Source organism: Lissotriton helveticus (genome assembly GCF_964261635.1).
Source record: "Lissotriton helveticus chromosome 1_1 unlocalized genomic scaffold, aLisHel1.1 SUPER_1_unloc_3, whole genome shotgun sequence".
In the NCBI taxonomy this organism is placed as follows: Eukaryota; Metazoa; Chordata; class Amphibia; order Caudata; family Salamandridae; genus Lissotriton; species Lissotriton helveticus.
This window is the reverse complement of record NW_027611670.1, coordinates 227,627-254,342: the sequence shown is the minus strand read 5'-3', so window position 1 is coordinate 254,342 and position 26,716 is coordinate 227,627. Positions and strand designations below refer to the sequence as shown.

The window sequence follows — 26,716 nt, the reverse complement described above, 5'->3', positions numbered from 1 at the left end:
ATGCTTGGCCCGTTAGAGATATCCATTTGTAGTGCTGGCGGCTCATCATGTACAAGGGCCAACACATCAGAGACCACTGGTAGTGTCCCCAAATTATAAGGTGATAAGCAGGATTGGGTTAAGTTTTGGGAGATACCTGCTGGATCATGTAATCCTAATGAGGTTCGCCTTGAATGAGATAGGGGGTCCAGAGACAGCCGCCTCTCTGTTAGTTCTATCTCATGGCATAGTAATGATTCTTCACTCGTTATAAATGCGTCAGATAATCACTCCACCACGACGTTAAGTACCAATCCCGCTTCACACGAATCAACAGAAAGTTATAATTAAAATCTGTACCTGAAGGTCGTTATAGAGGTGGTATAATGTAGGGCCACTTGTTGGAGGGGGGGCCCAGCCCAGCCTCCTCCGGGCTTCGACGGGCCCGCCCTTGGCCCCCGCGCGTCCCGCGCTGTTGGATCCCCCCAGAGAGTTTTATGGACCCGGTGGCTGGCTGGCGCTGCTCCTCACGCGAGATCGCACTGCCCTGTGGGAGATGGAGTCCAGGCAGTCCGCGGTCCGTGTTCAGGAGCAGAGAAGAAATAATACGGAGTCCTGTGGTGGTGCCACAATATCCCAACAAGGGCCCAGGCAGCAGCACAAACAGCAGAGCAGCAATGCGAGCACGTAAGGGCATGATCATATCAGTAAGAGCCCCAAAAGGAAGTCTATTTTTATATTGACCCTAGGTGTGGACTGTAGAGGCTTCAAGAAGGGCACCTCTGCCCAGAAGAGGACCTTATCTCATTGCATCATCTTGTGCCTCACAAAGGAACTGACTGAGAGAATCTGCGCTCAGTCCCCAAGAGCAGAGTCCTCTGCATCAGCACTTGTCAGGGGTGTTTTTGTGGCTGAGATTTACTGTGCGGTAACATGGGCTTCCCTCCTCCACACCTTCACTAAGCGTTATTGCATGGATTCAGAGGAGAGCAGGGATAGCCACTTCAGACGTTCAGTGCTTCAGGGTCTTTAACAGCGTTATTTTCCATCGTAATGACTCTTGGTGTGGTTCCAGAATCATGAAAGTCTTCCATAACTGTGGTGATTCACAAGAAAGGGGGGAAGGGGCCTGTATCGAAGGCTATCCGGGGGCTTGAGTTTCCGAGGTACCCAGGTGGCAAGTGAACAACAACGGCTGAGAGATACTTCCGCTGCCCCTGTGGTACTTTCGGTTTCGCTCTTGGTCATTGTTGGCGCCGACTCGCTGCTGATCGACACTGCTGCCCTGGTCTAGTCGTCAATCCCACACTGGCCGTTGATCCTCGACCTCTCAACTCTGCAGGCCTGCCACGGAGGGAATCATTCTGACCAGATCCCAAAGGTCCCGCCGGAGCTCGTTGCCCATCATGGCGGGCAGGGCGGATGCCAAGAAGCGCAACACCAGAGGCCCGAACCGAGGAGGGGTTGCCCACTCTCAGACCATAGATCGCTTTACTCGCCCGAAAGGATCCCCAGGCCGAGCAAGCAAGATCCCTGTGGAGACCGGTGACGGTCCTCCCGCGACTGAGGATCCGACTTTACAGGATGTTATGGGCGCCATTGCCAGTGTCCGGACTGCTATGGGCCAGCAGTTTGAAACTTTAGCTACTAAGTTTGACATGGTGGCAATCGAGGTCAACCTTATCAGGACGGACTTGGGGAAAACCAATGAGCGGGTCAAATCCCTGGACATCAAGACCGCAAGCCTGACTTCGGTCGTCTCGGATCTCCAAGCCGAGGTCCGCAATCTTCGAACGGCCAGAGACTTGTTTGCCCGTCGGCTGGATGATTTCGAGAGCCGGGCCAGGCGCAACAACATTCGCATCGTAGGTGTTCCGGAGAACTCCACAGACGTGCCTGCGGATCTTCTGGTGGAAGACCTTGTTCGGAACCATTTGGCACCAAAGGGTCTTAGTAATCTTTTTGCGGTGGAACGTGCTCATAGAATTCCAGGTGGGAAGCCCAAGCTTGGAGCCGTTCCGAGGCCTATAATAGCCAGGATTTTTAATTTCCGAGACAGAGACGCTATCCTGCAGGCCTCGCGTGCCAATGGTCCCACTAAGTTTGAGAATGTGTCGATCAGTTTTTACCCGGACTTTACACAGGTGGTAAAGAAGCAACGTATGGGCTTTACGGGGGTGAAAAGACATCTCAGGGACATGGGATTGAAGTACGCCATGCTTTTTCCGGCCCGCCTGAGGATTGAACATAACGAACGTACATTCTTTTTCGACCGCCCTGAAGTGGCCAGTGACTGGTTGGACACTTTGACGACGCACCGTGCCAGCCCGGTGAGTTCGAGGGGCGCCGAGGGCGGCTTGGAAGAACAGGAGTAGTGAGTCTGCGCCGGCGAGCCAGTTTATGGACGCTCTGCAGTGGCTCTGTGATAGCTATGTTTGTATGGTGTTGATACCCGGGGGTGGGGGGATTTGGGACTCTTCCTCCTCAGGGGACTTCTTTCTCTCTCTTCTTGTAGGTTAGTTAAATGGAGCGACAGGCACACTGCAAGTTGGGGTGGCTTTTTGGTCTACCGCAGGGGTGCAGGGTGGGGGGATGTGTGTTGAGGGGTTCTTGGGGGGTGGTGGAGGGGTCTTTTCTTGTTTGTTTGTTTCGAGGCTACGATTTGGTCGGTATTTTATCCTATGTGCCTGTTTCGTGGCGGGGGGGACTGTTTGTTCATTTCTGGGATGGGGGGTAGGGGGCTGAGGGTGCTGAGCTGGAACGTTAATGGTCTCGGGGATAGGATAAAACGGGGGATAGTTTTGCAGTATTTGAAGCGACACTCCCCGGATATCGTTTTACTCCAGGAGACTCATCTCGTAGGAAATACGTGCCATGCGTTGAATAGACGGGGCTACCGTTTGGTGGCCCACTCTGGCTTTACTACTGGGTCGAGGGGGGCGGGCATCCTGGTTAGAAACTCCCTCCCCCTCGAAATAGATTACATGGTTTTGGATGATAGGGGCCGCTATGCCGCTGTTGTGGGCCGTTGGGAGGGGAAGACGATCTCCATTTTGTCTGTGTATGTTCCCCCTGGTCTACAATCCATAACGTTTTCTGATTTGGGCGGGGTGGTCCTGGGGCTCCCCGATGGTCTGTTGGTAGTGGGTGGCGATTTTAATTCAGTTGTCAGTGGGGAAGAGGATCGTAGCCCTCGCAGTACCCTCCCCACGTCGCAGCTATGGCTGGGGAATTTTTTGTACACGTTGGGTTTAGCGGATTGTTGGAGGCAGCTGCACCCTGGACAGCTCCAGTATAACTGCTATTCGGGAGCGCATGGTAGTCTCTCGAGACTCGATTACATACTTGTACCAGCGGCACAGATGGTCTCTGTGAGGGAAATTAGGCATTTGGCTAGAGGGATCTCAGACCACTCCCCACTCTGGCTCACTATTGACGTGCGGCTAGAGTCCGGGGGTCGGGTCGCTCCAATTAATCCATGGCATCTTCGCAACCCCAACATTGGTACGGAAGTGGTTAAGTGTATGGATCTCTTCTTTGCCGAAAATGTAGGGTCGGTGTCCTCCCCTGTTTCTTTATGGGAGGCATACAAAACTGTGGTCCGGGGTCAGACTCTCTCTTTGATTGCCAGCGAGAGGAAATGCAGAACTATGGAAGTGGTGGGCCTGGAAAATGACATCACTGAGTTGGAGGAACGGATGGGGTCTGGGACTACTCCTGAGGGCTTGCACTCCTTGGCACTTAAACAGTCTGAATACAGAGCTCTGGTGACTGATGCGGCTAGGGCAATGAATCGTGAGCAGCAAGGTCGTCTGTATGATGTGGGTGACAAGGCGGGAAAATTGATTGCTTGGCTGGACAAGAGGGATAGATTGAGTCGGGTGGTGCCTGTTATTGAGAGAGTGGATGGCGCGCGAGTGGTGGACCCGGTCGAGATAGTGGAGGTCTTTGCCCAGCACTTTCAGAAGGTTTACGCGCCGGTCTCTGGCAGACAGGAGGAGGACTCGCACTTGTTGCTCCACGATATAGCGTTGCCTAGTCTGTCGGACTCAGACAAGGAGCTTATGGAGGCGGATTTTTCCACCGATGAAGTAGCGCTCGCTATCCGTTCGCTTCGTTCGGGCAAGGCTTCGGGCCCGAACGGCATACCGGTCGAGCTGTATAAGCTGAGCCCTGACAAAATGGCACTGTATCTTCGCCAGATGTTCTTGGCATCGCGAGATCTCGGGCTCCTTCCCCGGGACCAGAGACTGGCATCCATTGTGGTCATCCACAAGGATGGCAAGCCTCGTGAACTCTGTTCGTCATATCGGCCGATCTCGCTTTTGAATGTGGAGCCCAAGATCCTTGCGAAGCTCTTGGCGAGCCGGCTGATTACAGTGATCGGCGATTTGGTACACCCGGATCAGTCTGGTTTTATTCCCCACCGGCCATCTTGGTCTCACTTGACGCCTCGGTGGCCTTCGACACGGTGGAATGGCCATATCTGTGGGCTGCCCTTGCCAAGTTTGGCTTTGGCCCTAAGTTCATTGGGTGGGTTAGACTTTTATATGAGCAACCGCTGGCTCAGGTGGTGGTCAACGGAAGGGCCTCGGAACCTTTTGTTCTTGGGCGCGGCACGGGGCAGGGCTGCCCTTTGTCGCCTCTCCTTTTTGCACTTGCTCTTGAATCCCTTGCCGCGTGGCTCCGTTGGGAGCCCTCGCTCAAGGGCATACGGTGGTCTCCCGCCTTCGAGGATCGTGTGTCGCTTTATGCCGATGATATATTGTTGTATCTCACTTCTCCCCGTAAGTCGTTGGGTGTTCTGTTTGACGTCCTGAGTTCTTTCGGGAGGAACTCTGGTTTGGTTATCAATTGGGCTAAGTCCTGCATTTACCCACTTAGGCGTGGACAACCTCTCTGCCCTGCATTTGCCCTATACCTGTTTCCGAAGTTGGCTTCAAGTACTTGGGGATCTACATTTCGATGGACCCCACGGTGCACTATGAGCGGAATTTACTACCTCCGCTTGTCCGACTTAGGTTGGATGTTGCGGCGTGGTGTGGATTGCCTCTGTCCCCTTTTGGAAGAGCGGCCTTGTTTAAAATGATGTCTCTTCCCCGGTTCCTGTACGCCATTCAGAATACGCTCAATCTAGTTCCGGCCAGCTATTTCCGTGAAATTGAGGGCCTCCAGAGGAAGTTGGTTTGGGGCGGGCGGCCCCGCATAGCATTGGCAAAATTGACTTTGCCGTGGTATGACGGTGGTATAGCTTTGCCTGATGTCAAACGTTATTACTGGGCATCTCAGTTGAGTGCCATCAATAACGCCATGTATGGTCCTGTCCCGAATCCCGCCTATGAGATGGACAGGTGGCAACTGCCGGGGGGTGATTACAATAGAGCGCTCTATTCCAGAACCGCCAGGAGGAATCTGACGGGCCCCACTGCTGTGGCGGTACGGGTATGGGGCAGTGCAACATCGGCCACAGGCTCTATGGATAAACTGACTAGGGCAACTCCCCTGTATGCTGCTGAGAGATTGGGTGGTCTGTGGTCATCGAAGGGATTCGATAGTTGGGACCTTATCGGTATCAGCAAAGTGGGCGATCTTTGGGCCACCAGCAGAGTCAAAACTTTTGACGAACTGAAACGGGAGTATAAGTTGAGTGACAGGGAATATTTTCGAAATATTCAGGTCCGCCACGCACTCGATTCGGTCTTCCCTGTTGGGACTACGATTCCTGAGTCTTCACCCCTGGAGGATAGAGTGCTGGATGGGTATGTCCCTGACAGCACTATCTCTCTTATATATAAAAAACTTATTAATGCCCGTTCGGACCTCCTTATACAGCTAAGAGATGCGTGGATTGGTGATGGTCTGGAGTTGGACGACGAGGACTGGCAAGCTGCAATATCCTCCCCTAAAGAAGTTGCGATTCCGGCGCGTCTCCGACTGGTGCAGCTGAAGATTCTGCATCGTGTCTATGTCACGGGTCCACGGTTGGTGCATATGGGTTATTCTGTGGATGGGTCATGTCGGCATGGCTGTGGTATGCTTGCTACCTTCCTCCACATTATATGGGAATGCCCGGAGGTAGTGGTTTTCTGGAATCGAGTACATGCGGTCATGGGTGAAGTGACGGGTGTTGAGCTGCTCCCTGAGGCCAGACGCTGTTTGTTGAATGTATGGGAACAGAATGACTGTACGGTTGCTCAGACTCAGTGGGTCACGCTGGGTAACATGATTGCGAAGAGAGATATTGCTCAATTGTGGGGATCTCATAGGGCACCGTCGGTCTCGACCTGGGAGGAGAACATGGACTGGTGCATGTTTAGAGAAAAAATCGTGTACATATCTCGTGGTAGGCCCAAGAAGTGGGGCAAGATATGGGGTCAATGGAATTCATATCGAGGAGAGATCTGTGCTCCTCCCCTCGCTGAGCCCCCTGACATTCCACGATCTCCTTGACTGTACGTTCTGGTACTTTGATTTCCTGTTATATGTGATGAACTGCTCACTCTCGGTCCCCACTCCCCTCTCCCGTGATTTCTTGATGCCTGCTACTCATTTGTCTCCCCCTACCGTACGTAACAGTCCTTATATTGCTTGGTTTTGCCTCGACTCTTTTTCATGTTTTTCTTTGTGTTGTTTATACATTGTAAAAAATGGAAACCTTTATTTATCCTCTCTTGCCATGGGCTCCGGATAACATCGTGCTTCTACGCTGCCGGACCCTCGGGCTGTCGGCTGATGAGCTGTGTATAGAGTTGATATTGTTATTGCATGTAACTGACCGGCCTGTGTGGTTGTAGGTCTGTAACTGTACTCTTTTTTACGAAATAAAGGTTTTAAAAAAAAAAAAAAAGAAAGGGGGGGAGAGATGACCCCCCAGCTATCGGCTAATTTCCCAATTAGGCAACATCTGGAAAATCTTTGGGAAACCCTTAAAGTCACGACTCGAGACCTGGACAGAGGAGGACAATATTGCCTCTAACTCTCAGGCTGGATCCTGAAAAGGCTAAAGTAGAATCGACCAGGCTCTGAGGTTGCACATGATCTGTATGAAGTTTGTGTCCCTGGAAACTACCCGCTCTACTTGGTCTTAAGAGACCTAAAAACAGCATTCGATTCTGTTGCCGCTCCGTCCTTCTGAGTCTTCTGGAGGAAGGAGGTTCCCAAGCAACTATTTAACTATCCGAAAGGATCTGCCGCGGCAATCATTCCAGAGTAAGATTTGGTGTAAAAGAAGAATGCACAGAGAAGTTTGAAATAAACATTGGCGTTGGGCAGGGTTGCGTACTTGCCCCAGCTTTATTCAACATTCACATCAGTGGAACTGAATTCTCTCGGGAATCTTCGTCTTGATGTTCCGATATTGGAGAAGGAAAATATTCCAATCCCGCTGGTTGCAGATGATGCAGTAATATTAGCGCGTACTGAAAAATCAATGCATCAACTTTTGGAAGGCTTCGAGCTATTCTGTAAGGTACGGAAGTTAATAATCAATAAAGAGAAAAATATATGATAATTATTCATAAATCAAAGGTATTGTTGACATTCAGGATTAATGGTAAACCAACTAAGCGACTTTAAACATGACTACCTCTGCATACGAATGGATGACCATTTATATTGGAAAGCTCATGTGGCGAAGGCGGAAACAAACTTGACGCCACTATTCTACATTTTGCTAACTCAAGCAGCAAGAGACCAATAAAACTAGCACTGACGCATTCAAGACAAATGCACGTATGGCCTGCGCTTATGGTGCTGAACTGTGGGATTTTACGAAAGTTCAGGCTCTTCTTAAACTGGGAAACATCTTATTGTAACATGTACTAAACCTGGGTCCTGGAACCCCACTGACAGTATTAAGAGCTGAGCTGGGGTTCACTGGAGGATCTCACCCCGTAAGTTAAAGGATGCGAGTGTGGTCAAATCTATCCTTTGCATCATATAGTATGGTTCCGCAGGAACTGCAACAATGCAGGATTACAATAATTTATTCTGGTTCAAGGATGCTGAGAACATTCTAACATACACTAGTTGAGTAGAGAAATAGAATCATCTGGAACTGATGAATAAGGCAACACTAGAACTGGTTAAAAAGAAATATTGGGCATTCATGTGGTGCAAGCAAGAAGCCAGGAAAGGCACCCTTGCGACTAATTACCAGAAAGTAAAATGTGAACCGCGCTGGGAGCCGTTCATGGACTTGCTGTTCCCTCCTGAGAAAATGGCTTTATATTTCATGTTCAGATTAGGGACTCTTCAGGTGCGGACCTTAACTAAATCATGGGTAAAGCCCCTGGGGGCGGAGCTGACACATGTCCCCGTACATAAGGGGGCCCTGAGTCATTTATGCATTTTATGCTGCTGTGTGATATGTCGCATAAAATCTGTAGGTACTACCTACGTCCACTTTTTCTAACACGTATTCTGAGATGCTGCAGTGTAGTACTTTTCGTATGTTATAGAACTGATCGTATGGAGATTTGCCAGGCAGTTGCTTCGTATATGCAGACCTGCGACAGACAGCAGCGAAGGAGGTGGGTTCAAACCATAAACCATTTTCCATTTATCTCTGGGGGCTGTGCTCGTCCTTTGACATATTTGCCCTCATAAACTGGGGCGTAGCTCGACTCCAACATCAAAGGCACTGGAGAACCTTATGGACTGGACAGAGCATCCAGAGGTATTGTTGCACATTTCTACTTTTTTTTTTTTTAACTTTTTTATTGATTTTGTGCACATAACATACAGTCTCAGTTCTCACATCAACTCGCTTATATTCCGTATCTGTCCGTTCCTCCCGCACAGTCCCCATCAACTTATCCTAATCCTGACATCCCACCTCCCCCTCTACCCCCACCCCCCCTTGTCAGTGTGCCTCTACGCCCTCGTTACGGCTTATCATAACCATCCTTTCAGCAGCAGGTATCAATCCCCTTCGTCCATCGCCCACATCAAAGTTCAGGTATGGTCCAGCACTGGCCAAGCCCTCCATTCCATCCCCAAATTCCGGTGTCTCACACAGCCCGCCTCCTCCCTACTTCCGGGCTCTTTGTCTAATTCCCTTCCCCCCCCCCTGTAGCCTCCTCCTCTCCCCGCCCCGTATCCCCTTCCATAGTTGTCGGTTCGCCAGCCTCCCCACCATCATCAGCCTCCAGAAGTGACTGCAAATCTGTCACAAGCGCGCTCCATGCCCTTGCAGTCTCTAGCGCTTTATTGTTTGCCGCGCGCATAGCTAATTGCAAACGGAGAGAACCTTCACACGAGGCCCATTGCAGGAAGCACCTCCGCCACCTCAGGAAGTTAGGTCCCCCTCTAGATTTCCAGTGTAGTGTAAGTTCCCTTTTAGCCATTATGAACCCCAAATCATAAAACTTACGTTATCTTTGTGGCAGGAGTATGGGGAAACCAGAGTAGCAGGCATGCACCCGTGTCTGCATCAATCTGCCGACCCGTGACCGCGCACATTTCTACTTGTACCTGCACTTTATAAAATGCTCGCTTAGGTGTTGGCCGTCTATTGGCCCATATCTGAGGGTTTAATTTCCTCCCGGCTGTCAGCAAAACAAACTATTTGGACATTCCTTGTTTTTTTAACACACTAGGTAACGTCTGCGCAGCAGGCTTGTGCTCTTCTTTTATTTCTGATGTTTATAAGACAGCTGTCAGGCTTGCTAGGGGTTTACTTGCTCTGAGTAGGCAACAAGCAGACGGAGACGCCGGTATCTGCACCTATGTACGTGCTTGTTAGCTGGTACGCTTTGTAAGATCTAATGACCGCTCTATCTAATTGATTGGCTTTAAAAGTGATGTACGTCCTCCATTTGCACTAGCATTTTACGTCAGATCATGGATTATGCGCAAAGTGTAGTATTTGTATGAACTGTGCTTAAGTCGTTTTAAATCAACACGAATTGTGATTGTTTTATTATCTGCTGTAAATAACGCTGACAATAAACTTTTGCTATCAAGTACCACACCTGCAGGAATGCTCAGTGGGTTGTGCAAAGCTAGATTTAACATGGTCGTCTGTGGAAGTGTGTCCCTCCAGAAATCAGAGTAGATCATACGGTGGGGGGCAAGAAAGGTTTATTTAAGTATCACAGATGCAGAGACCCTTTCCATCATCAAGCTAAGACCAACGGACAAATGTCTCTATTCCAGCTCACGGCCTAGCAACCGTCCCCACATTCCAGAATATCATGACACAGGACGTCACACCTTCTCCCCCCTTACATATAGGGAGGAGTCACTTTAGTCTGGTGCTCAATTACATATGTAGATGTGTCTGGTGGAACCTGATAACTGAAAGGCACGCATTTGTTTACATACAATTTCAAATATGTCTGATTTATTATTCCTATTACCGCGCTTTCAACCTTGAGAAGGCCCATCCTAGACCAGTGTGTGGACAAAAGACATGCCGACAAATCGAGGGCAAAGGTATTGGAACATGGTCTAGGGACACTGACAACAACTCCTACATCAAACCTCACGTTTAACTCATGAAGCGCAAAGAGGGATATAAAGCGATATACTGAGGAAAAGTAACCTTGAGAATTGCTGCAAACTAAAGTAAATTTTAAAAAACTAATAAAAGTACTACATATCCACAGCTGTGAGACCTGGAAGCCGATTATTTCTCAATATAGCCCTAGTTTATGATTACCTTACAGTGCTCACATTATCATCCGTGCTAGAAAAGATGGGAGCCTGGGATGTCTGGTCACAGAAGCTCATTTACATACAAAGGGGGTGACAACCTGTTCACAACGCACAGCACAGCTTGTACACAGAAAAGGGTAAAGTCTTGAGTCTCTTTTTTTCATTTTCTTTAATATATCTTGCACCTCGCTCTCTTCTTCTCTTTCTCTCATTTCATTCATCATAAATTACTCAAATTCACTATTGCTTTATCAGCACGGCACAAGTCGGGGGTAGCCACAGTTTGAAGGGGTCCCCCCACTATTATCTAGAAACTTGACTCAGTTCCATCTAGCTCCTTAGCCTGCGACTGTTTGTTTGTGTGAGTGGCGCAAGAGAGGAACAGAGAACTTGACAAAATTAGCCCTTCTTTTGCTTAATACACAGTAAATGTGAACCACTTTGGGGCTTAGGGGCTGGATAACGAATAACATCAGGAAACAAACGCAAATTAAAAGCACATTTTATTTATTTGCTGAAAATTGTTTAAAAATGTAATTTCAAAGTTTCACATATCTGCTTAAAAATATTTACACTTTCAGTCATTTCCGAGTTTAGTTACAAACTAATAGTGGGAAAAACAAATGATGTATAAAAACTGAAACCAAAAACATATTTTTACATTATTTTATATTTCTTGTTTTGTGTTTTTAAAACTGGCCGTCAACCTTTCACGTGAAAATTAGTATAAGGGCCTGACAACACTTCTTGTGATGTCACTACATGTGACGTCACTGTGATTTGCATATGATAATGGGCTCCTTTACTATTTTCCTTACTTGTGCGCTGTTTATTGGCATGACATGGGTCTATAGGTATTAAAAATAAACATATAAATTCACAGGTGTTCAGACCATTTCTTTGGTGATGTCACACATTGACATGTATTCGGCTGCTTCTTCTATTTTTAGGTGAGTACATGTAACGTGCCGTTTCCCCTCCTTCCATTTCTCTCTATTTCTCGCCCCTTTCTTTGTCTCTCTCGCTCTCTTTATCTCTCACCCTCTCTATCTCCCACACACTCCTGTTAGCGTTAGCTTCATGAATGTCACTGCCACTTCTGGCATTCATACGACAAATCCTTTAGAAGATTTGAGGACAAGGGACAATCAAGTGTGGAAGACTAGTTGCTGGGAGTGCAACTGATTATCCTGGCACATATATGCTGTTGATGTGGGATTTCGCTATTTCACCACATTCTTCAAACAGAGTCGACTGCTTACAATGGCTCAATTCTGGTAAAAAGAAGAGTTTGGCAAGTCACAAACTGAATAGGGAGAGCCATGTCGGAGAGGAGCCATGGGTCACACTTAGTTATAAGGCCCGAGGCACGAGCTGATCCATCAACCGATAACAGAGTGTAAAAGATGCAGCAAACATTACTTAAAAACACTTATATGCTCTTTTATATCTAAAAACAGGTTATTTCTTGAACACCTGTGCTTCACTTTAGTTCATCACATATACTGCTGCGGCATTTGTTAATAGTAATATCTACATTTTACCAATGAAGCTTCCCATCTCCAGAGCTCTGACAACGTGTCCACTCTGGGTGTGTTTGGTTTATAGGTTTTATCACTAATCCGACAAGTTAGCTGAAAATATCGTTGCTAGTCCCAGTATTGTTCAGTGTTGCTTTTAAAGGAAGTGTGATCCGGTGCGATTGAATGTTTTTCTTTGTATCTCTTCTTCACCAAATAAAAATCAACAATTTTTCTTTTCTTTTAGTCCACATTGTGCTAGCCTCCCACTGTGTATCCTGGTACATCATGCTGCTTTGCTATGTGTACAGAAGTGAACAATCACTGGAAACAAACACTTTTATAACTCTGCAAATACTGTTATCTGTTTTCCTTCTTTACTGCTAGTCCTGTCTTCTATCATCTGGCATTTCAATGTCCCACATAATTTGAATTTAATTTTTTTCCGTAATTCATTCCTCTCACAATAACTGCACTGTTCTGCTGTTGTCTTTGTCCTCAGATGGGTCAATATTATTTTTGATGTTCTTAAGTTCTTTCCAGAGTCTCTGTGTTCGGGGTCTTGAGCCCAAATATCCACGGACTCGATAATTCTCGTTTCGGTGCCTACTCGAATCACGGGTTCACACTCTGCAGCTCTGGGCATCAACTTGCTTAATCTCCACTACGGCCCCCCCGCAGCGGGATGCCTGGCTTTCACCTTGGGGATGCCCAGTACGGGTGTCTCACAGGGAAAAAGCCAGGACGGGTTCCCAAGGCAAGCGCCGAGATGCCTACGGGTAATCGAGCGCTATATAAGAACGCATAATAATAATAATAATAATTCGCTGATGTGTTTGGAGGTTTGATAAGTGACTAAAGCTCTTCCTACATTCACTGCCGTTGAATAGTTTTTCCCAAGTGTGTGTTTGCTGAGGATTTTGAAGGTGTGATAACTGACTAAAGCACTTTGCACATTCACAGCACTTGAATGGTTTTTCTCCTGTGTGTGTTCGCTGATGAATCCTTATTGCTGACGAGTCGCGAAAACTACTGTCACATTCACTACAATGATAGGGTTTTTCCCCTGTGTGTGTTCGCTGATGTGTTTGGAGGCTTGATAAGTGACTAAAGCTCTTCCCACATTCACAGCAGTTGAATGGTTTATCCCATGTGTGAGTTCTCTGATGAATCCTTAATGCTGAAGAGCCGCGAAAACTACTGTCAACTTCACTACAATGTTAGGGTTTTTCCCGTGTGTGTTCGCTGATGATTTTGTAACACTGATAATTGACTAAAGCTCTTTAGACATTAATTGCACTTGAATGGTTCTCCTGCGTGAGTTAGCTGATGATACCTTAATGCTGAAGAGCTGCGAAAACTACTGTCACATTCACTTCAATGATAGGGTTTTTCCCCTGTGTGTGTTCGCTGATGATACCTTAATGCTGTAGAGCTGCGAAAACTACTGTCACATTCACTACAATGATAGGGTTTTTCCCCTGTGTGTGTTCGCTGATGACTTTGTAGATGTGACAATCGGCTAAAGCTCTTTGCACATTCACTGCACTTTAATGTTTCTTTTCCTGTGTGAGTTCGCTGATGATACCATAGTGCTGAAGAGCCATGAAAACTACTGTCACATTCACTACAATGATAGGGTTTCTCCCCTGTGTGTGTTCGCTGATGTGTTTGAAGGTTTGATAAGAGACTAAAACGCTTCCCACATTCACTGCAGTTGAAAGGTTTTTCCCCTGTGTGTGTTCGCTGATGTGTTTGTAGCTCTGATAATTGACTAAAGCTCTTGACACATTCATTGCACTTGAATGGTTTTTCTCCTGTGTGAGTTCGCTGGTGACGCCTTAATCCTGAAGAGCCGCAAAAACTACTGTCACATTCACTACAATGATAGGGTTTTTCCCCTGTGTGTGTTCGCTGATGTGTTTGGAGGTTTGATAAGTGATTAAAGCTCTTCCCACATTCACTGCAGTTGAATGGTTTCTCCCCTGTGTGTGTTCGCTCATGACCTTGTAGTACTGATAATTTACTAAAGCTCTTTAGACATGCATTGCACTTGAATGGTTTTTCTCCTGTGTGAGTTCGCTCATGATACCTTAATGCTGAAGAGACGTGAAAACTACGGTCACATTCAGTACAATGATAGGGTTTTTCCCCTGTGTGTGTTCGCTGATGACTTTTTAGGTCTGATAACCGACCAAAGCACTTTGCACATTCACTGCACTTGAATGGTTTCTCCCCTGTGTGTGTTCGCTGATGACCTTGTAGTACTGATAATTTACTAAAGCTCTTTAGACATTCACTGCACTTGAATGGTTTTTCTCCTGTGTGAGTTCGCTGATGATACCTTAATGCTGAAGAGCTGTGAAAACTACTGTCACATTCACTACAATGAAAGGGTTTTTCCCCAGTGTGTGTTCGCTGATGACGTTTTAGGTCTGATAACCGACTAAAGCACTTTGCACATTCACTGCACTTGAATGGTTTTTCCCCTGTGTGTGTTTGCTGATGAATCCTTAATGTTGAGTAACGACTAAAAATGCTTTCACATTCATTGCAATGGTATGGTTTTTCCCCTGTGTGTGTTCGCTGATGTGTTTGTAGATTTTCTAATCGATTACAGCTCTTCCCACATTCACTGCACTGGTATGGTTTTTCCTCCGAGTGTGTTCGCTGATGTCTTTGTAGGTGATATAACTGACTAAAGCTCTTGCCACATTCACTGCATTTAAATGGCTTTTCTCCTGTGTGTGTTCGGAGATGAATTTGTAGGTGTGATGACTTACTGAAGCACTTTGCACATTCACTGCACTTGAATTTTTTTTCTCCTATGTGGTTAGACAGATGGCTTTGTAGGTGTGACGAGAAAGTAAAACACTTTGCATATTCACTGCACTTGAATGCTTTTTCCCTTGTGTGTGTTTGTTGATGTCTTCGTAGGTTTGATAATCGACTAAAGCTCTTCCCACATTCACTGCACTTGAATGGTTTTTCTCCTGTGTGTGTTCGGTGATGTCTTTGTAGGTGTGATAACTGACTAAAGCTCTTGGCACATTCACTGCACTTGAATGGTTTATCTCCTGTGTGCGTTAGCAGATGAATCCTTAATGCTGAAGAGTAACTAAAACTACGGTCACATTCACTACAATGATAGGGTTTTTCCCCCGTGTGTGTTCGCTGATGACTTTGTAGCTCTGATAATCGACTAAAGCTCTTCACACATTCACTGCATTTAAATGAATTTTCCCTTGTGTGTGTTTGATTATGTCTTTGAAGGTGTGATAACTGACTAAAGCACTTTACACATTCACTGCACTTGAATGGTTTTTGTCCTGTGCTCGTGTGCTGATGAAGCTTGAGTAGTGATGACAAACTAAAGCTCTTGCTGTATGTGTATGATTCTTCTTTCTTAGTTAGTGCCTGTGGGTCGGGTATAAATTTATCTACATCCCTTGACTGTAGTTCCTGATGGGCCAACATGGCTGATAAAGCACTTGTGATTTCTCACACACTTTAAATGTGTGCAGTATTTTGCACGTTTGATTTCTGTTTTAACAATAAAATACAATAGCCACCAAATATTTGCCACACTCCTAGTACGTAGTATGTGTCTTTGTAGGGGATTGTGCCTTTAGATTGGATTATGGCTGTGGACGCTTGCAGGTAAAGATGTATCTTCCTTCTGGCTGGTGCAAATTGGGACAGTCTGTTGTATTGTAGATAGAAGAGCTCCTCTTTCCTTTACCCGTCAGTTGTCTGGCTCCGCTCTGTTGTGCTTTTCGCTTGTTACTGTGGTTTGGCCAGAAAGAGTTTACAATTCACCTAGAGCACGGAATGAGGGCTTGTCTTCATTTTAGAAAATAGAGCACTGCGGTAATCACATGATACCGATACATTGATCAAAGTTAGTATTTGACACTTGTTTATTCAGGAGGTGGTTTGTTATTGTTGTTGCCTTAATTTTCCTAAGGTCATTTATTCGTCTTTTGGCGTGGAGGTGCACAGCTCAGACTCTTACAATCACTGAACTGCCCTTGATGCTTCATCCGGGATCTGTCAGTTTGTGTGCAGGTTCCTCTGTCACCGACTGAGCTGATGTTTTCCTGAATACTGTAGCTCAATATTTCTGCTATTATTGAAGATTTACAGCATTCGCGTTATTATTGATGGTCAATTCATACATTCAAGGCTTGTTATCTGTAGGATGTAAAGATATTTAAAATTACTAAATTGAAACAAAATAGAATGAGAAATCACAATATTTATCTGGTTGTAAAAGACATTTCAGGGGAGATTTACCAAATCTCCACGCAATGTGGCGCAGGCCTCCCCCTGCGAGGCTGCACTGAATGACAGGGAGGGAGCAGGAGAGCACCATATTTTCAACGATATGGCTCTCTCCTTCCCTTTCCCTTGCGCCGGCACTGATTACAGCAGCCCTGCGCCATGCACACACCTTAGCACCAGAGCGCTAGCGTGTGTGTGTGAGCCCAGCATAGGTTTTCTACAGGAAGGACACCCTTCCTGTACAAAATACTATGCCTAGACATGAGGGAAACCTTTTCCAACCTTGTATGCATGTTGCACAGTGCAGCACGCATGCAAAATTCAGAAAAGGAAGGAGAAATTAAAGCATTTCTCCTTCCAAGCGCCTAGTTTAAAAGGGCGCAGTTTTCTCACACTAAACCCAATCTACTGTATTTGGTAAATTGAGTTTAGCGTGAGAAACAATGGGGCAGATTTATGTCAGACGCGGAAACGTGGCGCATCCCTGCAACCTATTTACAACGTGACGCATCTAGGCAGATGCGTCACGTTGTAAAGCCCTGCGCCACATGAAACCTGCGTCAGGTTTCATGTGGGCGTTCTGTCGCAGGTTGGGCGTTCCCTCGTAGGAAAGCCCCGTAAAACTGATGTAGTGAAATCTATAAGATTTCACTGAGTCAGTTTTACGACGCTGCTGGGTCAAATCCTTACGCCTGCTTGAAGCAGGCGTAAGGAGTGACGCACCACGTTATGTATGGGTGGCCTCTGTACATTGCAGGAGTTGCGTCGCACTTGCGACGCTACTCCAGCAATGCGCCGCCCGTACACCACAAGATGCGTCACGCATCTGCCCTTCCTTGCACCATGGTGCGCCGCAATGTAAATGCGGCGCATCTGTGGTGCCGCAAGGAGGGAATTGCGTGACATCAGTTCTGGCGCATCCCTGCTGATTTGCAGAGATGCGCCAGAACTCATAAATCTGCCCCAATGGGTGGTTGCACGGGAACGCCCATGCCCCACCATTGGCAGGCCCCAAGGTGCAAAGTAACGCGAAGCAGTGCAGTGCGATGCTTCACATTACTTTTACGCTATTTGCTGGAAAGAAAATTAGGAAAAAAAGATTTTGCACTCTTTTGTGCCACTTTTGTGACGCAAACACGACGCAAAATCTTAGTAAATCGCCCCTTCTTCTTTACTGCCTTTGAACTTAGTAGGGAATATTTCATAATACACAAATATTTAACTAAAAGTTCTGGTGATCAGGTGACATCCTATTAATGTCTGAAAACTAGGTGATTTAACAGTGTGCACTGAGTAACTTAGCAAAGTAAGGGTGCTCGGAGCTCCCAAGTGCTTAAGGTTTTGCTTAAGATAGATGCATACGGTCAAGATGTCATTCAAACAACAATAGAGTTTAGAAAAAGAGATGGACCAGGCGGGGCTGCAAAATTTCCAGTAACTCTTTACGAAGTATACAACGAAAGTAACTCCATTCACACACTTCTCATTTCTTTCCTATTCACTTAAGATTATCTCAAATACCAACTCCTGTCTTTACCTTGCTGTTCATAGGTCACCTTTGACACTTTCAACAGCTCCCTTGGTTCAAGCATTTTTGGTTTCGTCTAACCTGGAAGAGTGGAACATTATTGTGGTTTGTCGGGGTTTCCTATCGCCATAACATCTGTCCATCTCCCTGAAACTAGTGCAGCTTACAGTGCCCGGTTCTGGTCCGGAAAGTCTGGATTTTCTGAGCTCCGTAGAACATTAAGACAGTTCTTCCGCATCTAACACATACTACAAGACTCCAAGAGTCCACGCTACAAGTGCTGCTGCAAGGTTTAATTAACCCACTGTATCTGTATCTGAACATCCCCTGGCAAATGCCAACTAGAGAATAAACATCCAGCCTGCACCAGCAGAGTGCAGAAAGCTTTTCAAGCTCCTCGAGGTACATGGACTTTCTCTGTCTGTCGTAACTGAAGATGTTAATCCTTGGTAACATCTATCGCCTTTGGACAATGTCCTCCATTTTGCTATCAGAATGTAACTCATCCTGCGCAGACACAAACCCTCAAGTCTGTATTGCATGAAGCTGGGTGGTTCTCACGCAAAAGAGGGCCCTTCACAAATTGCTGACATTTTCTTACACCCCCTGGACAGCCGTGGCAACACACAGACCACCCACACCCCCTCAGGGATCACCAGTCCATCTGCCAGGATCAAGACTCCGATCTTTCAACCTTCTCTGTTACCGTCTTTGGAACAGCCTGTCTCTGAGATTCGTGGAAGCTCCACACTCAGTGAGCTCAGAGTTGCCTTGAAAAACCATCTCATGAGAGTGCAAGAAAAGAACATTAAGTGACACGCACTACACAGAAGTGTAAATATATCTACCATTATTGTTCCATGTACCATTGTCCTACTGCTGCTGTTTTGACATGGATGTTTTGCCGGCTATCACAGCAGCTTCTTCGTTTAAAACCTTACGCAATAGTTTGTTTTCCATCATACCTACTTACCTATGTACTGTTTCTGACCCTACAGCATCTCTGGCAGACATGTTGTGCTGTCTGTTGCCACATAAATAGGAAGTAGATTGTTACTGCAGGAAGTGTCCTTGCAGTCAGATGCACTTGATTGGGATAAAAGGTACCATGTTTGTTAGAAAAGCTGCAACTATTGGAATAATAACATACCAAAAGCCGCTGATACAGTGCAATAACACAGACCAGGTACTAGAAAAACGTGATGCAAACAATGCAATAACACAGGCCAGGCATTGCAAGAATATGACACAATCAGTGCAATAACACAGGCCAGGTACTAGGAAAACGGGACTCAAAAAATGCAATATCACAGGCCAGGCATTAGGAGAATCCGACGCAAACAATGCAATAACACAGGCCAGGCACAAGGAGAATCTGATGCAAACAATATAATAACACAGGCTGGGCACTAGGAGATTCTGATGCAAACAATGCAATAACACAAGCCAGGCACTAGGTGAATCCGAGGCAAACAATGCAATAACACAGGCCTGGCACTAGGAAAACGGAACGCAAACAATGCAATATCACAGGCCAGGCATTAGGAGAATCCGAGGCAAACAATGTAATAACACAAGCCAGGCACTAGGTGAATCTGATGCAAACAATGCAATAGCACAGGCCAGGCACTAGGGGAGCAAACTATCTTATCACCAGCAAGGGACACCACAAGATCTGCGCAGCACCCTGGTAGCAAAGGAGTCCCAGGGTCCACGTCGGAAACGCCGCTAGCGCCATCAGCCCATCCAAGCGCTCAACCTCAGTGTGAGGACTGCCTGCCCCAGCATCCCTTGATGTCACCGCGCTTATACCGCTGCCTCTCCCCCCGCAGCGCGGGACACACGCGGGCAAAGCCCGGGCCAAGGGCTGACCCCTCCTTGTCCTCATTGCCAGGAAGAGGCAGGGCAGGGCTACCCCCCTTTCCACTGGCATTAGGCATCTTGCCTACTCAGATTGGCTGGACATTCAAGAACTGTCATGGACTAGTCAAGGTACTGTTAACGCGGTTATCTCCCAGCATTGCCCAAACTCCTCTCTTTGATTCTAAATAATTACGCTCTCTCTCCTGAGGGGTTTGTGGGGCCGGTATAAGGGTGGCCTGCGGGTTCTCATTGTCCAAGGGACCAAGAGGCCTGTTCATTGCTGATTGTGTAGACAGGTTAAATTAGACTTAACTTGCACTATAGAGGTAGCATGGGGAAAGGGAAAACTATGGAGGGCAGTGGGGGAGGGGCGGGAGGGATAGTAAAGGGAAAAAGGCTAGGAAGATACAGAAACATGCAGGGAGTAATTGTGCACTGGATAGGATAGACACCCGCATTAGCGAGTGCGAGGACATATTAGTGACAGATACAACCACCCATGTAGCAAATACTAAATCCCCACAACGCTCTACCTAACCAGCTAGTTTAAACAACCCTACTACGGCCCGCCAATTAACTATTCCAGCTATGTTTCATAACCCACTAAAACAAGCATTGTCATAGCCAATGGGTCTCGCCTTTGGGACCTTATGTGTTTAGCCAGAACTTTTGGCTATGTTGTACAGCGTTGTGGCTGCTGTGAATTTTGTTAAAAAGTTATAATAAAAAGTGTTAAGCATTTTTGTTAAGTTTATACAAAGGAAGACAACATTATATACAACTGAAAAACCTGATAAAAAAGATTTAAACATAAAAAATGTCTTCTACTTTTTTTGTACTTGCACGACTGGCAACTTTTTCCTGCCTGTTCTCATGCTTGTTTGTTATAATTTTTTTGTTATGGGAAAGCGGGACATAAATAACGGGGGAGTGCAGGTTGGAAAACAGTAATTTAATTAGAACACGAGCAGCGGACGGACACTAGGGGAGAATCAACAGATGCCAGATTCCAAGGGCAGACTGACGTGATGATTAGGTGATGCGCTGATACAAAATGGTGGTGGTGAATGATGACTAGTGCTCAGGTGGTGACAATATATGGTGTGGATTGGAGATACGTTGTGGATTGTGGAGTTGAAACATGTTGTTTGGTGTGTAATTAAGCAGTGCGTTTTGGAAATGTGGAGTTGAAATGTGTGGCCTGGAACTGTGGTGTTGAGTGAAATTATGCTTAGGAAAATTGTGTCATGGTGTGGAGTGCATTTATGTTGATTGGTGGTATGTGGTATAGAGTGCATTTATGTGGAGTGTATTTATGATGCATTGACTACAGTGCAATTATATGGCGTGTCATTATCTGGCACTGAGTGGTAATATATGGAGTGTATTTATGTTGCATTGAGTAGAGTGTTATTGTGTCGTGTAATTATGTGGCACTGAGTGGTATTATATGGAGTGTATTTATGTTGCATTGAGTAGAGGGTTATTATGTGGCGTGTAATTATGTGGCACTGAGTGGTAATATGTGGAGTGTATTTATGTTGCATTGAGTAGAGTACAATTATGTGGCTTGTAATTATGTGGTACTGAGTGGTATGTGGAGTGTATTTATGTTGCATTGAGTAGTGTAATTATGGGCCTGTAATTATGTGGCACTGAGTGGTATTATGGGGAGTGTATGTTGTATTCAGTGGAGTGTAATTTTGTGGCATTAATTGGAGTGTATGTTGCATTGAGTGCGGTGTAATTATGTAGCATATAATTATGTGGCACTGAGTGGTATTGTTTGGAGTGCATGTTGCATTCAGTAGTGTAATTATGTGGTGTGTAATTATGTGGCACTGAGTGGTATTATTTGAAGCATATGTTGATTTGAGTGCAATATAATTTTGTAGCATATAAGTATGTGGCACTGTGTGGTATTATGTGGAGTGCATTAATGTTGCATTGAGTAGAGTGTAATTATGTGGCTTGTAATTATGTGGCACTGAGTGGTATTATGGGGAGTGTATGTTTTATTTAGTAGAGTGTAATTATGTGGCGTGTCATTATGTGGCACCGAGTGGTATTATTTGGAGTGTATGTTGCATTGAGTGCAGTGTAATTATGTAGCAAATACTTGAGTAGAGTATAAATATGAGGCGTGTAATTATGGCACTGAGTGGTATTATGTGGAGTGTATTTATGTTGCATAGAGTAGAGTGTAAATATGTGGCTTGTAATTATGTGGCACTGAGTGGTATTATGGGGAGTGTATGTTTTATTCAGTAGAGTGTAATTATGTGGCGTGTAATTATGTGGCACCAAGTGGTATTATTTGGAGTGTATGTTGCATTGAGTGCGGTGTAATTATGTAGCAAATACTTATGTGGCACTGAGTGGTATTGTGTGAAGTGTATGTTGCATTCAGTAAAGTGTAATTAGGTGGCGTATTTTTTAGAGCCGTCATCCCTATTAAGTTTGTCAAGGAAAAATCTAAAAATCCTATGCATATCACATCTGAGGGAACTTCGCATATCTCAGGAAATCACTAAGATCTCTAATATCCAGATCTTAAGTGTTCAATCTTCCTTAGGCGTCCAACCCTACCTGAAATATTATTTGATCGCTCACGAAAAATATCTCCTGACCCGGTTTTGCATTAATAAATTTTTTCGTATTGTTTCTTTTCCGAAAAAACAAGACTGGTCAAAATCCATCACCGAGTGCCCATGTGACGATACTTCGGAACAATCCACAATCCATGTTACCCTTTTTTGCAGATTTTATGATTTACCTCGAAAGCGTTGGATTATTCCCCTATTGTTATCAATGGGTTTCATATCTTGTCGTCCCGCTTTTCATGCTTTGCAACTTTTAGATTCTGAATTTGTTGCTAAACGTGTAGCTGGTTTTCTTAAATCTTGTATAAAATATCGTTGTAACTATGATTAACTTTAAATGCACTTGCACTTTATTAACATTCTGTCTAATAACTTGCCACCCCGCTCTATACGCTTTGCAACTTTTAGATTTTGAATCTATTGTTAAATGTGTAGCTGGTTTTCTTAAAACTTGTACAAAATATCAGTGTGATTATGATTAACTTGACTTTTAAATGGGCATTCACTTTATTAACATTCTGTCTAATAACTCTGTCTGTTTTTAACTTAAAAATGTATCTTGTTTATGTAAATTCTGTCTTTTGGTATAACTCGTTTTGCCGTCCCACTTTTATATACTGTTCATTGCAATGTACTTTTTATGGTTCCTAAAAATTTTTGGAAACCGAATAAAAGATATTTGACTGACTGAGGTGGCGTGTAATTATGTGGCACTGAGTGGTATTTGGAGTGTATGTTGCATTGAGTGCAGTGTAATTATGTATCAAATAATTATGTGGCACTGTGTGGTATTATGTGGAGTGTATGTATGTTGCATTGAGTGGAGTGTAAGTATGTGGTGTGTAATTATATGGCACTGAGTGGTAATATGTGGCGTGTAATTATGTGGCAGTGAGTGGTATTATGAGGAGTGTATGTTGTATTCAGTAGAGTAAATATGTGGCGTGCAATTATGTGGCATTGAGCGGTAATATTTGGAGTGTATGTTGCATTAAGTGCAGTGTAATTATGTAGCATATAATTATGTGGCACTGAGCGGTATTGTGTGGAGTGTATGCTGCATTCAGTTGCGTATAATTATGTGGCACTGAGTGGTATTATTTGGAGTGTGTGTTGCATTGAGTACAGTGTAATTATGTAGCAAATCGTTATGTGGCACTGAGTGGTATTGTGTGGGGTGTATGTTGCATTTAGTAGAGTGTAATTATGTAGCATATAATTATGTGGTAATTATCGTGACACCCCAAAGTGGACTCCATCTATGCATGCACCCAGGATCTGGGGACAACACCCTTAATTCTGCTCGAGTTTAGCATAGTGCAGAGCACAAGTCACCTTAAAAAATAACACTACATCACAATGCAGTAACAATAGACTTCTGTTCCCTGAACCCAGACACCCCTCCGATCACACATGGACTTTCCTTTACCTTTGCCCGTGTATAGTGCTCAGCTGCCTTTAGGGTAGGTTTGCGCTCTACAGATACCACATATGTACATAAATATTGTACCAAAGCCAATCAGGGAGGTTCAGTGCTAAATATGTCAGACAATGAGTGCATTTCACTTGTGCGAGCAGTGTGCGCAGCCTCTCGTCGGGTGGATGGGGTGACCAATTCTCTGTGTTGTTGGGTTTATTTCATTTACTGAACTGACTGTGTTCTTACAGAATACTAACTCTGGTGTGTGACTCCTTCTGCGGCACAGTGACTGAATCGAATCATTTGACTCGATTTACAGCGAATTCAAACCAAATGCGTCTAATTAGTAAACGTGAGAACTAGAGAGAGAGGGGGGCTTAGTTTGAATAAAGGACAAGAGATGGGAAGAGATAATAGAACATTATAAGGAACACAGAAGAGCAGGTTTAAGAAACAGGGTGGAAGAAAGGGTGAAACCGGGGTAAGAAAGATCGCCCCTTGAGCATCAGTTTCAGGAGCAAACTCCCGCAAGTGGTGCGCGCGCTCGTGTGAAATCTGACACAAAACAGATGGCACACTGCGCACCGCAGCTCGTAACCGCAAGCCGTAGGCCTTTTCACACACTTCCAGAGCGAATCCAAGAGGTTGTTTTCCTAGAGCAGTGCATGCGCACATGGTTTCAAAGGTCAAAGCACATCCACTGGGTCATGGTTGACAGGGTACCAGTGGATAGTTTAAAAACCAACAGCGTCAGTCCTAAAACCGGGAGTGATCCAGTAAGATAACTCCTACATTTATTCCCCTTTGCACATCACTGTTTGATACTTTAATTTTAGTAGGAAACAACATGAGATATCCCTGAACATAATGGTGCATATTACTCTGAGGATCAAACAAGCTGTGAAGGTGTGCTTGAAGCAACTTTTTCTGTCACACTCTACTGACTTTGAAAATAGTGAATAAGAAACACCGTAAGTCAAACTCTAGGAAGAAAACAAAGGATGTGATTGGCACCAGAAATTTAGCTAAAAAGAGAAAGGAATGAAGCACATTGGCTGCCACCAGGGCCTGATCTCATTCCATGCTCTTGGCTTATGGGCAACATCAGAGGAAGAAGCTCCCAAAATACTTGCTGGCCTAATGATGCCCGGACAATCACTTCCAAGTTTGTCAATCCAGCAAGCAGGACAGGAGGAAAGGGCAAGCAAACATCACCCTCCACCAGCCAAAGTGATAATCCCCATGTAGGTAAGGGAAAATTAGTAAAAGAATGGCTGGCCACCAGAGGATGAAAGCCGACTCACTGTACTGCCCCATTTCCATTCACAGAAGGCTGTGGATAGCCTCTTCCACATCAGCACTTCAGACACTGTCCTGTTGTGTTTGTTTTCTTCCGAGACTCTGGCTTAGGTTGCCCTTTTAGTGAATTACATTTCAATAGGTTCAGCTATTTATTTAGTACGGAATAAAAACCCACTAATAAAGTAAAAATCGGTATCAACCAAATACTCCCTTACAATGTATCCCTACACTTCAAATATACAATTTAATGGATTTAAAGTACAGAAAAGTGAAAGTTGTAGATGTTTGAAGTGGGGCACTTTCCTTTTTAGGTCTCACTTACCAGACATTGCTGGTGCGAGTCTATTGCGAGTGGTGCGCGTGCGCTGGTGTGAAAAGTGACACAAAACAGATGGCACACTGCGCGCCGCTGCTCGTGACCGAAAGCCGTAGGCCTTTTCTCACGCACAAGGGCGAGAAAAGTCCGCAGCAATTCCAAAAGGTCGTTTTCCTAGAGCAGCGCATGGGCTGCTCTAGGCTTGACCTAAAAAGGGTGCCCAGACATAGGCTGTGAGGGAAACCTAGATGCTGGAAGTGATAGCCAATCCTCAAATAAGTCATCTGGGAGTGACCTACAGAAGACAGGGTTGGAAATCCCGTATACTAATAGGTTTCTACCACTGGTGGAGTTGCTGGAGGAGGACACCGAAACGGGGCCTAGGTGTCAACCCCCTCATCAAACACAGCATCCCGAGACATGTATCCTAGAACCAGATTGTAGATCTACCAATGTTCCCCAAGAAATACTTAGCCTCATTAATACTCTTAGACTAGAGGTCGAGGATATGGGAACCATGCTTGAGGGTCTTACTTCCCTGGTAAATCAGCTATTGAATAAGGACCCTTCCTGTCCCTCTCGCCCTGTACCCACTGACTCTACATCTCATCAGGTGGTTTATCCAGAGTGGGAGATACCCACTGTAGGTAAGGCTCCCAAGTTGGCATTTTTTTGCAAGCTAGCCCCCCGCAGCCATACCATGTATAGTGGTTCCAGCACCCTCCAGGACCGAGTAATTAGCTTTGTAATTCACGAAGACATCTTACCTCCCGAACCCAATCACTAGATTGTATTGAGCTTACACTGAGTGAGGTTGATGTTGCGGAAAATCTTCTTTCCCTGGAATATCGTACTTGTCCCCAGAAGGTTCCTCGATCCAATTCAGACGGTTCTTACCAAGCAGTGCGTGCCACCAAACACTGGAAAATACACTGCCTGGGTTTAGAGGCTTTTCCTCTCTTGAGGCTAATGATTGACTGTTTTGTAATATTCAGAACAAACTAGATGGTCTTTTTGCTCCCCATATGATTAAAGAATCCCCTCTCTTACCCTTAGCTGGTACTCAACTTCCTTGTCTTCATCCAGGAAGGGAGGCTACTGCCTCTCGGGAAGCCTCCTCCTTAACTTAGGAGTATCAGGCCCAAATGATGTACTTATTGATGTTACAAGCGGACAGCGGCTACATTCACCTGCTACCCATGGGACATCCATGTTATCCTGGAATGTTGCAGGATTGAAGAC

General features: G+C 45.4%; 1 protein-coding gene across 2 annotated transcripts in view; it reads right to left on the bottom strand.

Annotated features, from left to right (window-relative positions):
• Window positions 1-11,124: 11,124 nt before the first annotated feature.
• LOC144805843 (uncharacterized) overlaps window positions 11,125-26,716 on the bottom strand; it is a 205,998-nt gene continuing 190,406 nt past the window's right edge. For both annotated transcript variants that reach the window (XM_078672320.1, XM_078672321.1), the window contains exon 2: window positions 11,125-16,352. In XM_078672320.1, the coding sequence (XP_078528446.1) occupies window positions 13,536-15,635 (2,100 nt within the window). In that variant the 5' untranslated portion in view covers window positions 15,636-16,352 and the 3' untranslated portion in view covers window positions 11,125-13,535. The remainder of the gene's footprint in view (window positions 16,353-26,716) is intronic.